The sequence below is a fragment of the Ambystoma mexicanum genome, chromosome 6q, assembly GCF_040938575.1.
Source record: "Ambystoma mexicanum isolate Mex_15411 chromosome 6q, UKY_AmexF1_1, whole genome shotgun sequence".
Classification (NCBI taxonomy): domain Eukaryota; kingdom Metazoa; phylum Chordata; class Amphibia; order Caudata; family Ambystomatidae; genus Ambystoma; species Ambystoma mexicanum.
This window is the reverse complement of record NC_090937.1, coordinates 447,533,732-447,555,576: the sequence shown is the minus strand read 5'-3', so window position 1 is coordinate 447,555,576 and position 21,845 is coordinate 447,533,732. Positions and strand designations below refer to the sequence as shown.

Sequence of the window (21,845 nt, the reverse complement as noted above, 5' to 3'; positions counted from 1 at the left end):
TGTCAGCTGATTATGGTCGCTGGCTGTAGTCTGTCGGACTTCAAAAGATTGAACTTTGTTCAAAAGCGGTCTGGATACATAGATATAGTCTATGGTCGCTTTTAGTGGGCCTTGTTCCCAAGTAGGCAGACGGTTTTTGTTTGGGAAGGCAAAGTTCAGGTTTTCGAATTTTCTAGAGGACATCAAGGAAGACCATAGGAGACCTCTTTTCAGTGCTGTTGTAGTTTGCGAGGATGCATCCAATGTTCGCAATTCTCTAGGGCATTTGGCATTCAGGTCGCCGCAGATGATGATTGAAAAGACCTGACGTGTTGCTTGGATATCGTCAATCAGGTTTTCCATCATTAAGAGGTAAGACTGATGGTTTATTGTCGCCGGGTTCCAGTAAGTGTTAATCACCACTATTTGCAGCGGTTGGGAGAGGGGCTTTTCAGACCATTCGCATAATACTGCTAGGATTGACAGATTTGCTTGGAGGGTTGACTTGAGGGTCAACCCGATTCCCTGTCGACAGGCCAGAAGAAGACCTGAAGTCGGCCGACCTAGGGCTCCTTTGTTGGCTGGGGCCAGAATTGTGTCGTACCCATCCATAGCTGGATTGTTTCTGAGCCAGGTCTCTTGGAGGCAAATAATGTCAAATGAAGCTAAGTTTGCATCGCCTGTTGTGGTGAGATGTAAGTGACCTCTCGTATTCCATGAGCAGAAATTTAATGAAGGTACGAGCCGGCTGACGTTCCGTTTACCCTTGGGCTCTACTGGGGGACCTGCGAATTGCTATTTGGATTTGGACCCTTGTAATAGGGCCTTTGGGAGCCAGGCCCACAGCTCCTGTAGTTTTGCGGTTGATTTTTGGACTGTAGAGGCGCTTTCTATTTGAGCTCTGTAGGTTGACCTGTTGGTTTCCGCCATAGACACAGTCTTAGTCGAATTTGGACGATCTGCTTTTGGATGTTCCGGCTTCGGGGACGACTCTTCTGTGGACTCGTTTGACTTGTCGCGCCTAGGAGTGACGGGTTTTAGTTCTCGATGGCTCTCAGATAACTTTGAGAATGAATTTACCACTGTTCGGGTTAGCCCTGAGAGGCTTTGTGGCTCCACTTTTTGCTCTTGCCCCGAAGTTTTGGACTTTCGGGTCGGTTTTTTTTCTGGGTTGGTTTTTTCCGTGTTTTGCGGCTCTCTTTGCACTGTATAGCCTAGCGCAGCTAGGTCGCTTGTTGCATCCTCAATTTTCGACCTTATATACTTCGAAGTTGGATGAATATAGGCTTTTGCTCTTTTGTTCGAATGGTATGGATCTATGATTTTTAAATCTGAGGACTTGATCTTCCGGAGGGTCGGAATCAGGCTAAATAGCGTGAGGATTCCTCGTCTATTCAATATAATGTCATCGTCGTTTTCAGCATGTTGTTCAAGCTTAATCGGGGATACCCCTGTAGGGTCCGGTCTTTTCCGATGTTTTTCGGTCCTTGAAATAAAATGGGACCGCAAGTGTTGCCCCCTCTTATCGGATTTTCTTGATTCTGAGTGTGTGTTTTCTTTGGACTTTTGATAAGGGTCCCGGAATTGTCGTGCATCCTGTGTGCTAAGTTGGTTGCTAGAGGTTAGCTTTTTCCGCGTTTTCCCCTCGCGAACTGGAGGACATGTGAATGACACCACTCTGGAGCTCGTTGGGCTACAAGAGGTGGCAGGTTTCCGACGATGGAGAAGTTTCCTGCGCTCTTCCAAGGTGATGAAATAATACGGAGAGTCCTCTTCTGACAGTTCTTTTGGGTTTTCTTTTTTTGCGACTTGATCTATTTTAGTTGAAGTAGACTGCTGCTTTAATGGTTTAAGTGTTTTCTCATATTTTTCAGGTGGTTGATCTTCCATATCTTCAAGATGTTGAGAGATATTCATCAGAACCTCGTCTTCTAGGAAGTTATCTAGTGATCTAAGAGAGGCTTTTTGGATTTGTTGGAGTGCGGTCGGACTCCGGGCCGAGGTTTTTGTTTTTTCTTTCTGTTTTGCTGACCCAGAGTTTAGTCGCAGTGCTAAGGATTGATTCTGTGTTTCGGATTTCCCTCCACTGGGGTTGGTTTTTTTTGTTTCCCGTCTCATGCCTGTGAACAAAGGGTAAGAGAGATCAGACTCACTCGCTGGCTTGTTCGGTGGGGGCAGAATGTTTGCCGTTTCTTCTGTGATATCAATCACCTCTTGTTGTTCCGGGATTAAGAGACCAGCGGCCAGTTGGTTGTTGAAGAGAGTGGTGGGGGATGAAATTAAATGTTCGACTGGGGAAATTTGGACTCCCAGTTTTGTCCCTATGTCGGGTGGAATAGGAGGGTTTTCCATTCCTTTGTGGCCGATTTCTATGGCTTGCTTTAAGATTTTGAGTTTATCATCTAAGGCGGTGATGTAACCTTCCAGAAAACTTAATTTCGTGAGCATTGTGGCTTGAATAGCTGAGTTGTCTTTCAGATTTTCGTTAATGCTTTCATACAATTTTGTAAACGGGTTCATTGCAATGGTGATAGCTGACATTATTGGGAGAAGATCTCTCTTGTGCTGCGATGCCGGCTCCGTTGTAGGACCCTGGGGAAGGGGGCCTTGTTTTGGAGCGGGCGAAAGTGTACTGGACTCATTTAGAATCCGTCTTACTGTAGGCGAAGAGGGAAGGTCCGGAAGGCCACCACTGAGTCGCCCAGGTAAATGTAGATTTGAGGGGAGGGCGGGCAATGATCCCCCTTGCCTGTTGCGGGTCGGCCGTTCCTTAGTTTGGCTGATCGCAACAGCTTTATTTGGGAGCGTATCAGACTCATGGTCAAGTTGAGGGATAGTTTGCTTTCGTGGTTCAGAAGGTGGGTCTTGCGAGGGCTGGGGCCCTGTCTGCTCTATGGTTTCGAGTGGGGTAGTTGAGTTGAGGAGGTTTGACAGTGAGGGTTCTTCACTGGCTAACTGTCTGGTTTTGCAAATGGCTGGTGCCAGATTTTCCTTAAGTAAGGCTGGTAGCGTCATGTCATCGAACTTTTCAGAGTGGACGGTAACTTGGACAAGGTCCGTAGGTTGTTTCGGTGTGGCTTTCCTCTTGGGTGTGACCTGGGTACCCGGTGTTTGATGTAAGGGCGGAACTGTTTTGTTTGCTGATTTCGCCTGTGAGGCTTGTTTTAAAGGAGATGCGGGTTGGATATCGTTTGCGAGATTTTGGTGTTGAACACAGGTATTTATCGGGACAAATATTTTTCTCGCTTTTTCTGGTGGTTGGCACGTTTTAATTGCCTCCAGTATTTCCTCATCGGTGAGGTCCGCTTGCCTCAGGTGCGTCTCTGGCGCAAAAGCATGGAAGAAGTCTGTTACGAGAGTGGCTACCGATGGTTTTGTTGGTTTCAGGCCCCGGTGATTTTTTATTAATTGGCCGTTTTTTTGGTTTTTTGACGTATGTGGTTTGGTTGTACTTTTTTGAGTTTTTTTTGTTGTTTTTAAAGGGACTTTCTTCCAAATCGAAATTTCGTTTCCTGTGTCCGAAGGTTCCGTCTCTTTTCTAGTGCGTTTTTTTTTGTTTTTCAAGACCTCCGGGGGCGCGGGCAGTGGTTGCGGAGGCTCTTCCAGACCTGGGACCTGCTCTTCATTTCCTGTGTTTCCTGGGGCTATGTGCTCGACTGCTGAGTCGCAAGAAAGAGTGTTCAGTGACTTGCTTAGGAGCACTTGGGGTTTTAATTGTGTTGGTGTCTTGCTGGCTTGGTTGTCCTTGATTTCTCCATGACATTCGGAGCTTCTAGGCTCTACTGAGGGGTCTATTTGGCCATTTCGTGTTGGCCGAGGTGGTTGAACGTCCTCTTCGGCAATGGGTGTGTCCCTTTGGCCATCAGGCCATCCCCACTGTGCGTCGCGTCCTGCCGTGGGGTTGGCGCTGGAAGTCGGCCCCACCCCCAGAAAGACCTGCGGGTGCTCAGCCTCGCTTGGGGCCATTTCCGGGGAGGCCGTTGCCGGGGCCGTTGCCGCGGGAGCCGGGTTTCGCTCGTCCTCCAGGACACTTTGCGGCATGCGATCCGCGCTCCCCGCCAAAGCGAGCCCCTCCCCCCGCTCTCGGTCCTCGATCCTCCCTCCGGAGGCCATCGGGTCCCGGGGCTGTAGGGGTGGGAGTCGCGGGCAAGACCGCGGTTTGCAGCCGCTGTTTTCCGCCGTGGCCAGTGCAGGAGGTCGTTGACGCGGGCTCTGGAGCACCGACAAGTCGCCCTCGGGATCCAGGCTCGGCGGGACCAGGGCCGGGAGGGCGTCCTCCAAGGTCCGCCGGAGCGAGTCCTCCGTTTCCCCTGGGCCTAGCTCTTGGTGAATAGTTTCTATATTTGTATTTGAAGTACTGGGCCCGGATCTTTCTAAGGAATCCTGTTTCCAACGGGCGTTCACAGTTGAGCCTGTTAAAGTTTTTGAGTGTTTGTGAGATTTGCCCGGCGTAAGATGAGATTGTGCGCTGTATTGTTGTAGGTTTTTTTCAACAGTGGGGCGTGAGTGCGCACTTCGAAGCTGGCGACCCTCTTGTATGACCTTTGGGTCTCGGTCCGTGGTTTTGGCTATGGGGGTGGAATTCGCTGATGGTGCCGCTGTTTCCATTGTTTCAGACGTGCACAGACGTGCACAGACTGCAACTCTACAGCCAACTCCGCGGCCGCTCTGCGGCTGGGTGGGGATTTTATAGGTCCTCCCACGTATGCGAGTAGACACGGTAGAGAGACTCCTGTCTCTGGAGAAAAGGTTTGGAGTGACTGCCACAGACTGCAACTCTACAGCCAACTCCGCGGCCGCTCCGCGGTTGGGTGGGGATTTTATAGGTCCTCCCACGTATGCGAGTAGACACGGTAGAGAGACTCCTGTCTCTGGAGAAAAGGTTTGGAGTGACTGCCACTCTACAGCCAACTCCGCGGCCGCTCCGCGGCTGGGTGGGGATTTTATAGGTCCTCCCACGTATGCGAGTAGACACGGTAGAGAGACTCCTGTCTCTGGAGAAAAGGTTTGGAGTGACTGCCACAGACTGCAACTCTACAGCCAACTCCGCCTAAATAAACTATAGGTCGGGTTGACTGACAACCCCAGAGTCTCTACGATCTGGGCCAACAGCAGCATGAGGCCTCCTCAGAGCCAGCACCAGGAGGATTTCCAGCTCGGGGGGGGGTGGGGGGGGTGGTGTCAAGGCTGCTGGCCTCCTGATGGATGCCAGATCCATGAGACCATCCCCTCATAATAAAATTCCTCCAGCAGTCTCTCACCTCTCTAGGGCAACGTGGTTTTATCCCAAAAGGGATAACATCACATTCCTTATCAAATATTCTGACATCTTTGACAAGAAATTGCACAAAGCATTGGGGCATATGGCAGAGGTGCTTTGGCACCAATGGCACAGGGCAGCTTTGGAAGCTCGACCCACCCCCGAAGATGGAGCAACCCTGTGCTGGTCAGGTTCAGAGACCTTCAGAGCTAGGCCAGAGCCTGTAGGAGTGTGGCAGCAGTCTCTAAAGGGGTCCCTGCTGGCTTCTTGTAGTTCGGTGGGTCCAACTAAAAATCATAATCTCCAAGTTTGCCAATTCCTCCAGAGTGGAGGATTGGGTTGGAGACTATACCTGCAGGCTCGAATCCACCAAGGGTCCCTCAAATTGAGTCTCCTTTAACAGCGAGGAATGGTTCACGAAGGGTCACTCCGTGGGCAGGTCCTCTTGCAGTGCTGCTGCTTCTGGTCTTTGCGAGTAAGGGAATGGTCTTCCTCTCTCTCCGCTCCACGCCTGGGGACTATGTGGAGTCCTTTTCTCACCCCTGTGGCAAAAGTTAAGGAGTTTAGCGGCACACTCTCTCAAGGCCTTTCAGTGCACGTATTGGCACAACCTGCAATCCTGTGGTCGTGTCTCTACCTTAGGAAGTATAAACACATCCCGTGGGGTTGGGAGACAGACATTTGTCTCTCTCAATCAGAGGGGAGCTTGAGCTTCAAGGCCTTAAAAGAGGGCATGACTCACTGAAAAGTTTTACAAAAGAGGCATTCTTGACGCAGAGTGTGCAGAAAAAAGTAATTGAGGTCATGGGACATAGTGGGTCCATAAATACTGGCCCCGGAGACCTGCCCACCAATGCGAGCAGAGAGCCATGTAGAGGTGCTGACGTGGAGCCGCAATGCACCCCCTGGTGGCTAGAACATGTCCCAAGGCACCAGGTGCTGGAGCTAGAGTATCATAGACGAAGAATCTGTGCAAGGAATACATTAGGTGAGGTCTGCTTCAAGATGTGCCGGTCTCAGCCATCTAGCTTACCTACCATAGGAGGAATATCTTGAACGTCTGATCTTGTGTTGCTATGCTTTGACATCAATGGTTTACCTCCAAGGTTAGAAAATAAGAAAGAAAACACAAAGGAGCTGGATGTTCGCTATTTGAAGGTTTGTGTGCAAAAAGAACCTAATCCTATTATGTCATTTTTAAAATGTATTCATACTTTTAAAAAGCAATTGTGTTAATATTGCACAATAAATGTGTAATGGAAACGAAATTGAAAAAAAGTGTTGATTATAGAGGTCCGTTGGACCAGAGAGGAAGCAACCTTCTAAGGGGTGTTAATAAGCTCTTAATAAAGGAATTTAAAACCATTTCACATGTTCCTGCATCCTTTTGGACCTTCAGGATTGCCCATCTAATCGGATGAAACCGGCACCTAAGGGTTTCTTACTGTAAAGCATGCGGGCATTCTACTCATACTGGAACTCTGGAGGTTACCTACCTTCATTGGTCCATTAGACAAATAGCCAAACCGCCTTAGTATAGATGAAATATGAACCCTACCTCAAAATAGCAAAGCTATTACACTTGTGAATCGTGAATCTTTTACCTAGGCCCATCAGGCAGTGCCTCTAGTGATCTGGTGTTATGTTACTGGGATTTATAAATTGCAAACTGCTGCAATTTGCATAGTCCTGAGGCACTGACAGATGGTAAAGTATGAAACAACCCTGCCGGGTCAACACTTACCGGAATTGTGTAGAATAGTTAGTTGCCCAGGACTAACTGCAGTGAAACCTCCCAACAAGAGCCCTTTGACTAGAAAGAAAATTACGGATGGACTGTGGGTCCTACGAGCACAAGCATTGTAAAGACACCCCAACATGTGCAAGAATAATGTGATGGACAACAGGCATATACAGGGGATGTGGGTTCTTACAGAAGGGGTACCTGCTTGAGCATCATATTTAAAGGGAAGAACGCATCGTGCATAAGGAAATGGGGTAGGAAACAAAAGCAAAGGGCAATATTCTGGAAGGAGGGCAAGGGCACCAGTAATTCTCATGGTATGCACAACGAAAGAAATGAAGCCAACAACCAAATGAAGCATTACATAAGTTAGTGCAAAATATTTTATTCAGGTTGGTTCTCTCATAATGACAAGTCAAATCTTTATTAAATGCGCATTTCAACCACTGCATTTATGCAACTATATTTCTAGTGCTGTAAAATAGCAAAAACCAAATTGCTCGTTATCACGCTTGTTCCCCAGTTGCTGTAAACGATCACAGCAGATTCAAAATGAGTTTGCAGCATTCGCTTACTTTTGCGGGTTCTGAAACCGAGGCATACTTTTTTATTTGCGAGCCAACTCCCAGAGACTTCGCTAACTGAACGGCGTTAACATCCTCGCAGATCAATGTCCCAAGAGCAACCAGCAGTCTGAAAGCAGCTTCGAGGTCTTGAACCGCTTCTATCACTGTGCTTATCACCGATAAGCACTGTGCTTTCCCCTCAATGTCGCGGTCTCGATTTAAACAGATTGCATAGTTGAGTGTCAACGTGGCCAGGGCGATGTGAATGTTTTTATTGCTGCCCGCTCTCAGTTCTATGGCTTGCGAGACCACAGGGTCCATTTGTGACATCATGAGCCTCTGGCCTGGCTCACTGGTGAAACAGTTGCTCAATGCTCGGAGTGCAAGTAGCTGGTTTGCTTGCTTCCCGCTGGGGTTCAAGAACTTTATGAGGTGGCTGCAGAATTGGTCGCAAGCTTTTTCACTACAGTAGTTCTCGTTAACACGTGGGTGCCGGACGGATAGCCGGAGAATATCTAGTGCTGGAAAGACGATGTCTGAAACAGAGAAGAGGAGGCACATGATTTATGTTTTCAGACACTCATTCCTACAACACAGCCTAGCATTATCCTTAGCTTCAAGAGGCAACTCATCAAAATAACTGTTGCCCTGTTAAGAAATGCATAGGTGCACATGTGTACATGTACCTGAACTACGGCAGTCCGTTTTGGTGAGACTGTCCGGGATGGATTGTAGAAACAGAGTTGTGGTAGAATTTTGCTGCAACTTATGTAAATCAACTTGTGCCTAAAAAACAAACTGATGCTCCCCATCTACATGTTGATCCCAATTACACTCAGGAATGTGCATGGGGCCCAAAAAGCTAGAAAGAAGGTGAGCAATGTGTGCCACACAGGAGTACACCTGGCGAGGGGAAAGGAAGGTCTTACGGAGAACATCGCACTTACAGTAAGTACCCGTAAGCTCTCAAACACAGACTGAGGCTTCCCCAGGCATTGAACCCACTGTGTTACTCAGCGCCAGGAAACTTCTGATGGGATGGACTAGAGGAGAAATGGCACAGTCCTAAAGGCCAGGAGATTGTGTGTTCCTTGAGCAACATGATCTCAAACAGTGGCAGGTGAGGCTATCTTTGAGAATAACCAAGTGGTGGTGTTCTTTTGTTAAGGTGTTCACTTCAACAGTGTGCACCCCCACATCTAACTGAAGAGCCTAATAATGTGGTGGGGGCAGGATATTGTCCGTTAGGCCAATTCTCATGGGTCAGACTTACAAGTTGCCACACATTTAAATAATACTGCATTCACTTTGTTTTTCCTGCTGCTCTTATCTTTCTATTAGTGTCACTATCTATGAAACCTTCTAAAAAGAAACTTAAGAGTGGGACAAGATAGCACTGCCTCAATAAGCACGCATTCCGCGTCCAAACCAGGAAGCTGCAGTCTGTACAACACTTTTTGACCAAGGGATGCTTCCATAATTTCAGTACTTGACCATCTTACATCTTTTGCTGACAGCAGTTAGCATTTGCTAATGGAATCAAAGTCTCTGGCACTTAAAGGAATTGTTCCCACAATGGAACTTACTTCTTTTTTTTTACAATTTAAACTTTGAGTCATTTTAATCAAAAACAGGTTCGTCATCAAAATTGCAGAGCTAACCCTCTCCATAACCCATTAGAACTTGCTGTTTACAATCATCAATTTTTGGACACAGCCCGGATTTGTAGTATGATGTGCACCTACCATAACCATTTAAAAAATCGTATCCACATTAAACATCACAATCTTTGCTTGTTCTTGCTTTTGCAGATGATTCTCCATCAGGTAAAAAAATAAGAAGGTAAGAGAATAATAGAAAAAGAAAAAAAAACAAAAGGGGGCGATCAAATCATAAAATACTCAACATAAAATTATACAGTAATAACTGTGTGGGTCTGTTATACCGTATTAGCTTCTGGACAGTAAGGGTCGCTTCTACGTGGTGTTACCTACCCTGATCGGGGTAAGTTAGGTGGTGTTTCCCTATACTAATGAGAAGGAAGACATCTCATGAGGCCTATGATGGATACTAGGATTATCGAATGCATTCACAAATGTGATCAGTGGGGCCCAATCTGCCCAAAACTATGGCTGCTTCAATTTTAGACATTGCTCCCACATACCACAAACGACAGCTTAGCACACCATTCATTTATACCCAGCATGTCTTGTGATTTCCAGTGCTGTGCAATGACCAATCGAGCTGCCACTAAAAAGAAGGTCACTAACTTGGAACTCTCAGCTAATAGCTTGTAGTGTCCTTGCGTATCTTCATTCCCAAGGAGTAAGACCAGTGGATCCATATCCAGTTCAAATCCACAGATGTCTTATCTGGGCGACCACTATCCGCCAAAATGCCTGTGCTTGGAGACATTCCCACCACATGCGAAAAAAGAGCCCGAACATGCATTGCACTTCCAACGATAGGGGGGGGGGGGGGAAGAGTGGGAGACAATTTGTGCAATAGCTCTGGATTGAGGTACCACGGAGTATCAATTTGAAGCTATTTTCACATAGGTGGACCGCCTGGAATGTCTTATTAGCCTTCGTCCATATGTTAAACCACACATGATCATCTATGGGCCTGCCTATGTTTTTCCCACCCGGTCATGTACGTTTGCGGGGACTTGTATCTGCTCTTATGGAGGACCTTGTAAATGGTTGCCAATTTAGCTTTGGGGGAACCTCCAAAGAACAAGTCTTCAAAGATGGTAGTCTCCCGTTTCCCCTGCTGCGCTACCCTCGGATGAGTGGTCCAGTGATGTAATTGCAAATGTTCAAATTTTTCGTGCTGCCCTACTCCAAAAGCCTGTTTGCACTTGTCAAATGTGAGAGGACTATTGTCCTGAAACAGCTGACCCAATGTATGTAGACCTCCTTCCTTCCATCGGGCGAATCTCCCCTTCTCTAGCCCTGGGGGGGGAATTCTCCATTGCCCCAAAGTACTGTCCTAGGTGATGGATCAGTGGTTACTTTATATTTATGCACTGTTTTGTCCCAGTATTCCAGTGTAATCTTAGAGGACGTGAGGACCCTACTACCCACCCTGCGAACCTTAGTAGGAGCTCCAACACACCTCATACAAGCAGGCCTCTAATGTCTCTTGTTCGATGTTCACCCAATGTTTTGTTTCTTGCGTTCGGGATACCTTGTGGCTTGTTAGAAGCAGTGACACCTGGGCCGCATACAAATACATTTGGTACTGCAAGCCCCCCCTCCATTTTAGAAGTCATCAGTGTGTGTTTGGCCACTCTCGTCTTCTTGCGGGACCCTATAAAATTAATAATTTGTGATTGTAGGTCCTTCAAAGGGGCTTTCGGCATCGAGACTGGTAACGCCAGGAAGGCTTACAACAGGCATGGTAAGAGAGTCATTTTAACTGCGGTCATCTCCCAACCCAGGATATTTCCGAGCCTTCCCATCTAACTAGATCCTGCTTAGCTTTGTTAAACAATGGACCCATGTTGGCCGCGTATAGGTCTCCAAACTTCAGCGTTAGATTTACCCCCAGGTATTTCAAAGATTGCGGGGCCCATGAAAAAGAGAGGTCTCAAAGCAGCCGCGCTACCGTCTCCATTGGCTCGGAAATGTTAAGTATGGTATATTTTACCAAATTAATTTTAAAGCCTGAGACCTCTCGGAATCTTTCCATCAACGTGATGATATGTGGCAAAGTAGCGCCGGACCTCTGCATATAAAAGAGAAGGTCATCTGCATAAAGAACTAGCTTGTGGTGATGGCCCGCTATTTCTAACCCTGGTATACCCACTGAAGAGTGTACCAAGCAGGCCAGTGGCTCTATGGAAAGGACAAACAGCAATGGGGACAGTGGACACCATTGGCGGATACTCCTGTATAGCCGTACTTGGTCAGAGAATGTCCTGTTCACTTTAATCCTTGTAGATGATAGCACATAGTTAGCTAGCAGCAGTTTGCAAAACCGCTGGTCCAACCCAAACCCCTCCAGTACCTTGGACAGATATGAACAATCGATGCAGTCAAACACCTTTTACACGTCGAGAGTAGGGCAATTTGCTTGTGGTTGTGCGCCCATGCTGATAAATCTATAGTTCGCCTGATGTTGTCAGATGCTTGGCATCCGGGTATGAACCCTGTTTGATCAGGTAGTACCAGGGCTGGAAGGAAGCGGGCAAGCCTTGTGGCGAATTCCTTCTGATAAATTCGGGAATCGTAGTTAAGGACCGCTATCGGCCAATAGGACGAGCACATGGAAGGGTCCTTGTCTCATTTAGCTAACAGGGTTAAATAGGATTCCCCATAGTGGGTATAATCGTGCTTGTTTCGACAAAATAATTAAATAGCGTTGCCATATGCGGGACCAAGACTGTAGAGAATTTTTGAAAAATGCGTCCGTGAAGCCATCTGGGCCCAGTGCTTTATTGCCAGGGAGAGCGTGAATGGCCCATACAATTTTGTCCGATGTAATCAGTGCTTAAAGAGTTTGCCTCTGTTCCCCTGTAATCTGTGGAAGCTGAGCCTCTCGTATAAAGGATTGTGGCTGGGCTGTAGTTAGATCTGCTGCGAACAAATCTGAGTAATAATGCGACAGAATTCGTATTTTCTTCAGTCTTTAATTGACCTCCGTTATCTTTTAAGGCTCCTATCGCAGTACTATTCCGCTAAGCTCCGAGTTTATATGCTAGTTGGCGGGACGCTTTGTAAGAAGCGCTAAAGTAAAAGTGTTTAGTTCGGAGTCATTTATATGAAATGTCTCCCGCCCATAGTGCCTTCAGCTCCGCTCTGGCCACCTGAAGTTGCATATTTGTTTTTCTGGCCGCATCCTGTTTGTACCGAGTATCCAAGCCGGTTACCCGCTCTTCTGCCTTTTCCCTCTGGTCGGTTAATAGTTTTTTTTCGGGCCGTGGCTATACTAATCAGTTTGCCCTGTAAAGTCAGCTTGAGAGCTTCCCATAACCCCGAGAGAGAGACCTCGCCTGTGAGGTTTTCATGAAAGTATTGAGTGATGCGTTCAGTGATTTCTGTACAGACTGCTATATCAGTAGGGAGAGAATCATTCAGATGCCACATCATGGACTACTACCCAGGCCGTACCAGTCTAGTTGTACTGTGATGTGAGCGTGGTCTAATACTAAGGCCACTCCTATGGTGGCAGCCACAATACTGGGAACCAAGGCCTGAAACACCAAAAAGTTATCAATTCTGGAGTATGTGCGATATACATGTGAGTAATGAGATTAATCTCTACATTGAGGATAAAGATTCCACCATGCATCAACCAGTTGTAAGTCTGCCATAGCCCTCTTGATGGGAGCCGCCTTTGCCGATTCAGCTGAGGATTCCGGGCCAGACCCCTCTAGTGTCACATTAAAGTCACCGCCTAACACCAAATCCCCTGATGAAATTGGGAATAGGTCAGTGTAGAACTGTGTTTGCCATTGATTGGGGCCATATATTGACACCACCGTAAGGTTGTTCCCCGCTATCCGCACAACTATCCCTTTATACCTTTCTCTGGCGTCCTTTACCACCTTTATACGCTAACATCTAAGGGATTTCACTATTAAGATTGCAACTCCCGCTTTCTTGCTAGCTGATGAGGTATAGTATTGCTGCAGGAACCATCTGGATCTCATTCTCACTTCATCTCGGGCCAACAAATGAGTCTCTTGAAGGATAGCAATGTCTGCTTTAAGTTCGATCAGTTTTGACAAAACACTTTCACGCTTTCTAGGTGAATTTAGGCCCTGAACATTTAAGGACACTATATTTACACCCGCCATCATTTACAGCCTGATAGTAAAGCCGCTTCGAACCATATCATGCATGGAGAGCCACTGCGCAAATAGTGCTGGTGCTCAACATTGCCTTCGTACCACTCATCCCTCCATTGAAAGCATTGCTTCATGTTTCTCCTCTCAATTGTACGATACACACCCCCCCCCCGTCCCTTTTTGGAGTGAGACCCCACACTCAAAGTAAAAATAAATAAGGGAAGACTGAAAGTATTAAATAACAATAAAAAGATACAACCAAAAACCAAAGTAACCGCCTGTGAGGTCTTCATCAAGCTCTTTGCTTGAACAATGGCTCATGGTCCTATTGCCCTTAGAACTATGAACAACTTGCAATTGTAACCCGGTCTACTCCTGCAGTCTCAATTATCCTCATTGGATTGCAGTGCTTTGGTGTCCCAGTTTTAAGGCAGCCTGTCCAAATAAGCCACCAGTCCACTCTCTAGTGAGCAGCTGTTGTGAGGGTGAGTGCCCTTTGCCTGTCTGTCAACCTGGTGCCTCCTCTTCTCCGCTCCTTTCTCTTCAGTCCATTGATGGTTTTCTGCGGTTGCAGCACCTGCTCTTCCTTGATTTGGGTTGAGACCATGGAGGGATCGATGTTCCAGGCGTCTGCTCTTCCGGCACGTGGATCTCCACTTCTGGGTTCTTCAAGGTTTCTACCACTGCCCTCAGTGAAGTATACTGATGTTGTGAGCCATCTATTTGGAACAAGATTTGGAAACGGGTATCCCCATTTATAACGGATACCTTTTCGGTAAGCCATGTTGTCAGCGGCCTTATTTGCCTGCGGCGTTGTAACGTTCTCTCGGAGAGATCTTGAAATAGCTGTATTGTCGACTCACAGAACAGAATGCCCCACTTGCTTTGGCCTTTTGGAGAAGGAGATCCTCGGTTTTAAAGAAGTGAACTCGTACCAGGACACCCGGGACCAGGTTTTGTCTTGAATACCCTGTGTGTGCGATCCAGCGTGAGATCTACTACTTCCTCTCCCAGTATCTCCTGGAACAAATCCGAGACGTATCCTTTGAGTTCCCAATCCGAGACTTCCCTTAGCACACCTCCGATTCGTATATTGTTTCTGCGGGAACGATTTTCAGTGTCAGAGTTTTTCTTTGCTGTGCGCCAATAGGATTCTACTGCCGACACACTTTGCTCAAGCTACTCATAAAACTGCGACTGCTAGCAAAAGGCTGTTTCTAGGTCATCCAGCTTCTATTCATTTAGTTGCACTGTGTGTGACAGATCTTGAAAAACACTTAAGCTCTTTAGCCGAGGATGCCATTTCTTTCTGCAGTGATTGGATGAGGTTACAATGTCTCCTTTCGTGGCCGGCTGAGCCTCCTACTCAAGTGGTGGGGGCACCTCTATTGGTGGCTTAGGGTGTTAACATGTCCCTGATTGTAGCCCCCGGTTTTTCCTTTGATTTGCTGGGCTTCATCCTGCCCATATGCAAATTTACCGATCAGGGTAACCGAGCCCTTTCCAATTGAAGCGGCGTGAAGTGAGCACATTCACCTATGTGATTATTCCCTGGGTTCTCCTGCTGTTATCACACTTTGGGCAGGCGTTTGATATGAGCCCCCCCCCTCACTCTTTTGGGGAGAACTGTTTTTTATTGGTGATGTTTGCACACTCGGCCTGTCTGCTATAGGCGTTGGGAGCCTGTATTGCACAAGCTGGTAGAATCATTAGCCTCTTCTCCCCCCTTGTGAAGCTTTTAGCTGTGCCTGGCGTGGTCCTGTAGACTGTATGGCTATTTCAATGCCAGCCTTTTTGATTTTAGCTTCCTGGATTCCCCCACTGCTCACTAGCGCCTCATGTCCCCCTTGTTCCACTTGGGGCTTCAATAATCGCAGTCGGCTCCCACCTCCATGTTCACTGATGGCTCAAATATCCATACTTTAGTTTAAGAGCTGTGCTGGCTGATGTATCCCTCCTAATCAGTGTCTTTGTCGCTTAGCCCGTTGGGCTGCATAAGTGGTTGGAGCCGAACGCTGCGTTCCAGCTCTACGGCCGGGTGAGTGAGGGATGCAGCGTTGGCTTTGGGCTTGCTTCTGTCACCTACCTCCCGCTCTTCTCCAGACACCTGTCCACGCGTCTGGCTCGCCTGCACCCGCTTGGATTTCACCTCACTGCAGATGTAGTGGGTGTGGGGGAGATCGGTCAAATGTGCTACAACACACGGCGACTCGCCTTACAGGTCTCCCCGACTCCTCTATTCACACTGTGCACTCTTTGGGGGAATGGCACTTCCTCCTTCTCTTTATCATGGAATACCACGGCCAGCTTTGTTTTTGCGTGTCAGAGCGGACACAATTTTCTTAAACCCCAATATCAGGCAATTTCGGGAACTTCTTGGTCTGCAGACCACATATGCTGCTGCTAGACACCTTCTGGTTGCTAAAACTGCAATAAGAGGAGCTCGATTATCATTTTCTTGGCTGCCAGCAGGCTGGTGATCAGCGTAGGACTGCAGAGCCTCAGAGGATTACAACTCCATTAGGTCACAGCCAGGCCACGCCTCCGAAAACTCACATTTTAATGCATCAAGCGTAATCAGAAAATAATGGAGCTCTTTACATGATTACGAAGAAATAGAATAGACAAATTATGTTCACAATAAAATACATTCCTCCAGACAAGGAAACGTAACTTCTATGCAAAGGATATCATGGGCATCAATAACCTTTCAGAATTGCCTATGCTGCTTGAGTGTGGCCCTGAAACACCTTTAAACAATCCGCAGCATAACATTGCTATATGCAGATGCTCCAATAGGGTAGTAGGGCTCTGCTCTTTTAAGGATAAAGGGTGAATTTTTGTGGAGCTTGCACACACATTTGCCGAAACCATTGTTACAGAAGAGAGAAAGCGAGGGAGTAGGGGATCTGAACTGAGAATATCTGGTTACCATAGCAACGGGCATTGCCATGGCATAAAACTGCCATATCACAAATCCTTTCCAAACTACTCCACCATACTACCCAATGAGAAGTTCCCTAACAATATTTGCTTCAATCAACAGCTTTGTAAGAAGCAAGTCGGGTGCTGTGGCTACCGTTTCACAGCTGCGCAATGATTTTATATTGGACTATTTTTCGCACACAGACAATTGGACTATTTCTGGGCTACTTTTGACGGCAGATCTGTTTTTTTTGTCCTCCTGAGGCTGCCTTTCTAAATACCACGCCCACTCTCTCTGCAGCCCACACCCACTCTATTCCCTAGCCCCACCCCACTCCCTCTACCCCCATCCATCCCATCCCCATTGTGTGCTGGTTGGGTCTTGTTTAGGCTTTTTTGTGCTACTTTTGACAAGTCTTCCCAAGGTTGCTGTGCTCTTCATGTTTTTTGACCACAATAAACTACCATCACTCACCCTGACTCTCTCTAACCCCACCCACTCACCTGCCATGATCCACCCTACGCCTCCCGCTCTACCCCCTAACCTCTACCCCACCCACCCTCACTCTCTTAACCTCCACCCAACATCCCTCTACCCCACCCACCCTGCACTCTCTAAACACTATTCACTTACCCCTATACACACTACCCCACCCACACTACCCCAACTCTCCACCCCACCCAACCTCCACTTTCTCTGTCCCCACCAACCCCACCTCCACTCTTCCCCCATCCACCATCCCTCCACACTCTACACTCTACCCCCACCCACCCTCCACTCTCTAGCCCCTATCCACTCCCCCCCCCATCTACACTACCCCACTCTAACCCACCCACTCTTACCCCACAAACTCACCCTCCCCTCTAAACCCTACCCCCAACCCTCTACCACAACCAACCCCCCCCTTCTCTTTACCCACACCAGGCCTCCACCAACTCACCCCTATCCACTCCTATCAACCCTCCCACCCACCCTACCTCCACTCTCTACCCCACCCTACCTCCACACCATCTCCCCCTACCCTACCTCCACACTCTCTACCCCCTACCCTACCTCCACACTCTCTACCCCCTACCCTACCTCCACACTCTCTATCCCCACCCACCCAACTTCCACACTCTCTACCCCCTACCCTACCTCCACACTCTACCCCCTACCCTACCTGCACTCTATCCCCCACCCACCCAACTTCCACACTCTCTACCCCCACCCTCCCAACCTCCACAATCTCTACCCCCACCCAACCTCCACTCTCTACCCCCACCCACCCAATCTCCACTCTCTACCTCAACCCACCCAATCTCCACCTCTACCCCACCCACACTACCTTCACTCTCTACACCACCCACCCTACTTACCACCACTCTCTACCCCTCCTTACCTCCACTCTCAACCCCCACCCACCCTCCTTACCTCCACTCTCGACCCCCACCCACCCTACTTATGTCCTCTCTCAATCCACACCCACCCTTCCGCCACTCTATACCCCACCCTACACTCTACTCCGACCCACCCACCCAAATCTCACTACAACCTATCCACCCACCCCAACCCCTCACGTTATTTCTTACCCTTAACCTTTTTCGCACATCTTTCCTCTTGCTCATCAATGGCACAACCTCTCAATTCTTTCCTCCCTTGCTCTATTCTTCTTCCTTCTCATTCTCTTGCACACCTGCACCCTTTATAGCATTCTCCTTTGAAAATGTGCACTCTCATCCTTGCACCATGGTGCCTATAAATGCAAAGAACGGCAGTAAAAACCCTAACTATGGCTTGCAATAATCGCTAGATTAGTGAAGATAACCAGTTGCTGCAACTAGCGTAGATGTGCAGGTCATTAAGAACACAAATAGCTTAATGATGGAACGCTACGATTACAGTGAAGTCATGTGTTGTTCTGACCTATAAAGGGTTAATCGTGATGCATTGCATTGTAGAATAGAAGTTCACTGGTACAGCCAATATAAACTTGAAGGTGGGCTGAAGGAAGAATACCAACTTATCAACGAAGGAACAAGTTACTTACCTGTAACTGTTGTTCTCCAGCATGGGTCTGGCATGGATTGACATGCTCATGAATATTCCCCGTCGTCAGGCCGGGAATCCTCGGTATAGAAAAAAAATCAGTATCAGTTTCGTTTCTGATCTGTCTGTCTTAGTAACCAATCACTGGTCTCTGGGTCATACTGCCCCCAGCCAATGACTGCCCTCTCCATAAGCCCCGCCTCTGGCAGCCATCCTCAGATTTGGTAGCACGTAAAGTGGCAGTATGACCAAGTGAAGAGCCGCAGAGGGGTAGGCGGGAGGGTTCGCATGTGAATCCATGCCAGACCCATGCTGGAGAACAGTTACAGGTAAGTAACTTGTTCCTTCTCCAGCATGGGGTCTGGCATTGATTCACATGCTCATGAATAAGAGAATACATAGCAGTACACACATGCACAACCACGGGAGGTGGAAACAGGCTCAACATTAAGCAATACAACAACTCAACATTAAGCAACTCTTACCTCCTCACCTTAGGCGAACAGGTTGCGCAGCACTGCTTGGCCGACCCTGGACTCCTCCCTGGAGTCCCGATCGACGCAGTAGAATCTTGTGAAGGTGTGCGTCGACCTCCACGTCGCAGCCCTGCAGATGGCCAGCAGGGGCACACGAGACAGGAACGCCGTGGTAGCAGCGATCACTCTGGTCGAATGTGCTCTCGGACAGCCGGGCAGCGGTCGGTTTGCCAACCGGTGACAGTGCATGATGCAGCCTGAGAGCCATCTGGAAATGGAAGTCTTCGAGAGAGCCTTCCCTTGATTCACAGTCCCAAAGTTCACAAACAGCTGTGATGTCTTCCGAAAACTCTTTGTGCGGTCCACGTAGAACTTCAGCGCTCTATCTACATCCAGCGAGTGCAAAGTCCTCTCGGCCGGCGACGAAGGCGACGGGAAGAAAACTGGCAACACCAAGGGCTCGTTGAGGTGGAAGTCCGACGGCACCTTGGGCATAAAGGAGGGGTGTGTCCTCAGCACCACCCTCGTGTCATGAAAAGTCAAGTATGGAGGCTTGCAAGATAGGGCCTGGATCTCTCCCACTCGTCGTGCGGAGGTGATGGCCACGAGGAAAGCTGTCTTCCATGACAGGAACTTCAAAGGCGCCGAATGCATAGGCTCAAATGGGGCCCCCATGAGCCTGGTCAGCACCACATAAGTTCCCACGCCGGGGCAGGAGCCTTCACCGGCGGGAATGATCGGAATAGTCCCTTCATGAATTCTTTCGCCAGGCGATGAGACCACAAGGACGACCGTCCCGTAGTCCTGGTATATCGGGAGATTGCAGCCAGATGTATTTTGATGGAGGCGTGAGCCAGTCCAGCTTTGGCCAGCGACAGTAGGTACGGTAGTACTTGAGGGGCCGTAATCCGCAGAGGGTTAATCTTCTGTGCACGGCACCAGACAGAGAACCTCTTCCATTTATGTCCGTAGCACTTGAGAGTTGAGGATGCCCTGGCCTTTGCAAGAACCTCTCTGCAGTCGGCCGGGATGTCGTACCCTCCAAACTCTAGTGCTGCAGGAGCCAGGCCTGCAAGTTCAGCGATTCCGGGTTGTGGTGAAGAATGGCGCCTCCTTCTCTGGGGAGAAGGTCTGCGTCCGTCGGTAGCTTGACTGGTGGGGACGTTGACAAGTCCAGAATGTCCGGGAACCAGATCTGTCTCGGCCACGCCGGTGCAACGAGGATCATCCTGCACCGGGACCTCTTGAGCTGGTTGATAAGCCGGAGCAGCAACGGCAGCGGAGGGAACGCATAAAGAAATAGGCCGTCCCAGGTGAACGAGAAAGCATCGCCCATGCTCCTCGGCTGGGGGAACCTGCTGGCGAACCTCCGGCACTTGGAATTTGTCGCCGTCGCAAAGAGATCGATTTGGGGTTCGCCCCATCGTTGGAAGAGTCGATCCACTTGATCCTGGCGTAGTTCCCACTCGTGGCACGAGCGCAGCTCCCTGCTGAGTGAGTCGGCGATCGTGTTTTTTATTCCTGCCAGATGAAGAGGCACCAGAAACATCCCCTGGGCGACGGCTCAATGCCACAGATCCTGGGCTTCCTTGGATAGGGCAGGGGACCTGGTTCCGCCCTGCTTCCGGATGTAGAACATCGTGGTGGTGTTGTGTCGGTGAAGATCCTCACCACCTTGCCCTTGAGGGACGGAAGAAAGGACCTGAGGGCCCAGAACACTGCACGGAGCTCCAAGATGTTGATGTGGAGAGACTTCTCCTCCGGGAGCCAAAGGCCTCTCGCGTGAAGATCTCCGGAGTGCGCTACCCAACCTTCCAGGGAAGCGTCCGTCGTCACGGTCACCTAGTGAGCTGGGGTCTGAAAGTCCGTGACCGCCGACAGTTGGGAGCGGGTACCCCACCACCGGATCGCCTGACGGAACGTCTCGTTGAGAGGGATCCTGTCCTCGAAGCTGCCCGTCGACTGGACCCAGCGGGCGTCGAGGAACTCTTGTAAGGGGTGCATCCGAAGCCTGCAAAGGCGCACCAGATAAATGCAGGAGGACATCCCGAGGAGGGATTTGATAGATCTTACCCTGGCCATGTCCGTGGCCAGCAGACGCTGCACCTTGCCCAGAATGGTCCTGGTCCTTTCCTCTGACGGCGAGGCCAGCCGCGCCACTGTGTTGAGCTTGGCTCCCAGAAACAGGGCGACTTGCGACGGAACCCGGTGGGATTTTGGAAAGTTTCCCAGGTCCGTGAGCAGCTGGACGGTCTTCGCAGTGTGCTCCACGGCAAGCTCCCTTGTCCTTGCCCGGATGTAGGTAGGGGTAGACGTGGATCCCCTGTAGGCGCAGCCGCGCCGCCACCAGTGCGAGGCACTTGGTGAACACCCTGGGTGCCGACTTCAATCCGAACGGGAGGGCTTTGAACTGGTAGTGCCGCCCTTGGACCACGAACCTGAGGAACTTTCGGTGTCTTTTTAGAATGGGGATGTGGAAGTACGCATCCTCCAAGTCCAACGACGACAGGAAATGGCCCTCCTCCAGCTGTCCCAGCACATGCTGGAGGGTGACCATACGGAACTTCTGTGCCTTGATGTACTTGTTCAGTCTTCGTAGGTCCAGGATGGGGCGCCATCCTCCTGTCTTCTTTTTTTACAAGGAAGTACCTTGAGTAAACTCCGGAGCCCCGAAGACTCTTTGGGGCGAGCTCGATGGCACCCTTCTTGAGCATCACCCTTACTTGCAACAGTAGTTGAGGGACGTGATTTTCCTTCCTGGCCACGGGTGGAACGCGAGGGCACTTCTTCTGAAACTCGAGGGCGTGCCCTTGGGCCAGGGCGTCCAGCACCCAACGGTCGGTGGAGATGGACTCCCACACGCTGACGAACCTCGCCAGCCGGCCTCCCACCAGGGTGCTTCGGCGGAGGCCCGACCCCACGGTCGGTTCAATCTTGTTTGGAGGCCGCCTTGCCTCCTTGACCTCCCTGTCGATGACGACGGGCACCACCTGACTTGCCGCGTCCCCTGTAGGCTTCCTGGGACAAAGATCTTGCCGCTTGGCGGTACGTGGAGGAGCCACTGCCGGATCC

General features: G+C 49.3%; 1 protein-coding gene across 1 annotated transcript in view; it reads right to left on the bottom strand.

Moving 5' to 3' along the window:
• Positions 1 to 7,348: 7,348 nt before the first annotated feature.
• The window catches only part of PLAA (phospholipase A2 activating protein), an 801,260-nt gene continuing 786,763 nt past the window's right edge, over positions 7,349 to 21,845 (bottom strand). Inside the window, exon 14 of the mRNA XM_069630922.1 lies at positions 7,349 to 8,085. Within this exon, the coding sequence (XP_069487023.1) occupies positions 7,520 to 8,085 (566 nt within the window). The 3' untranslated portion in view covers positions 7,349 to 7,519. The remainder of the gene's footprint in view (positions 8,086 to 21,845) is intronic.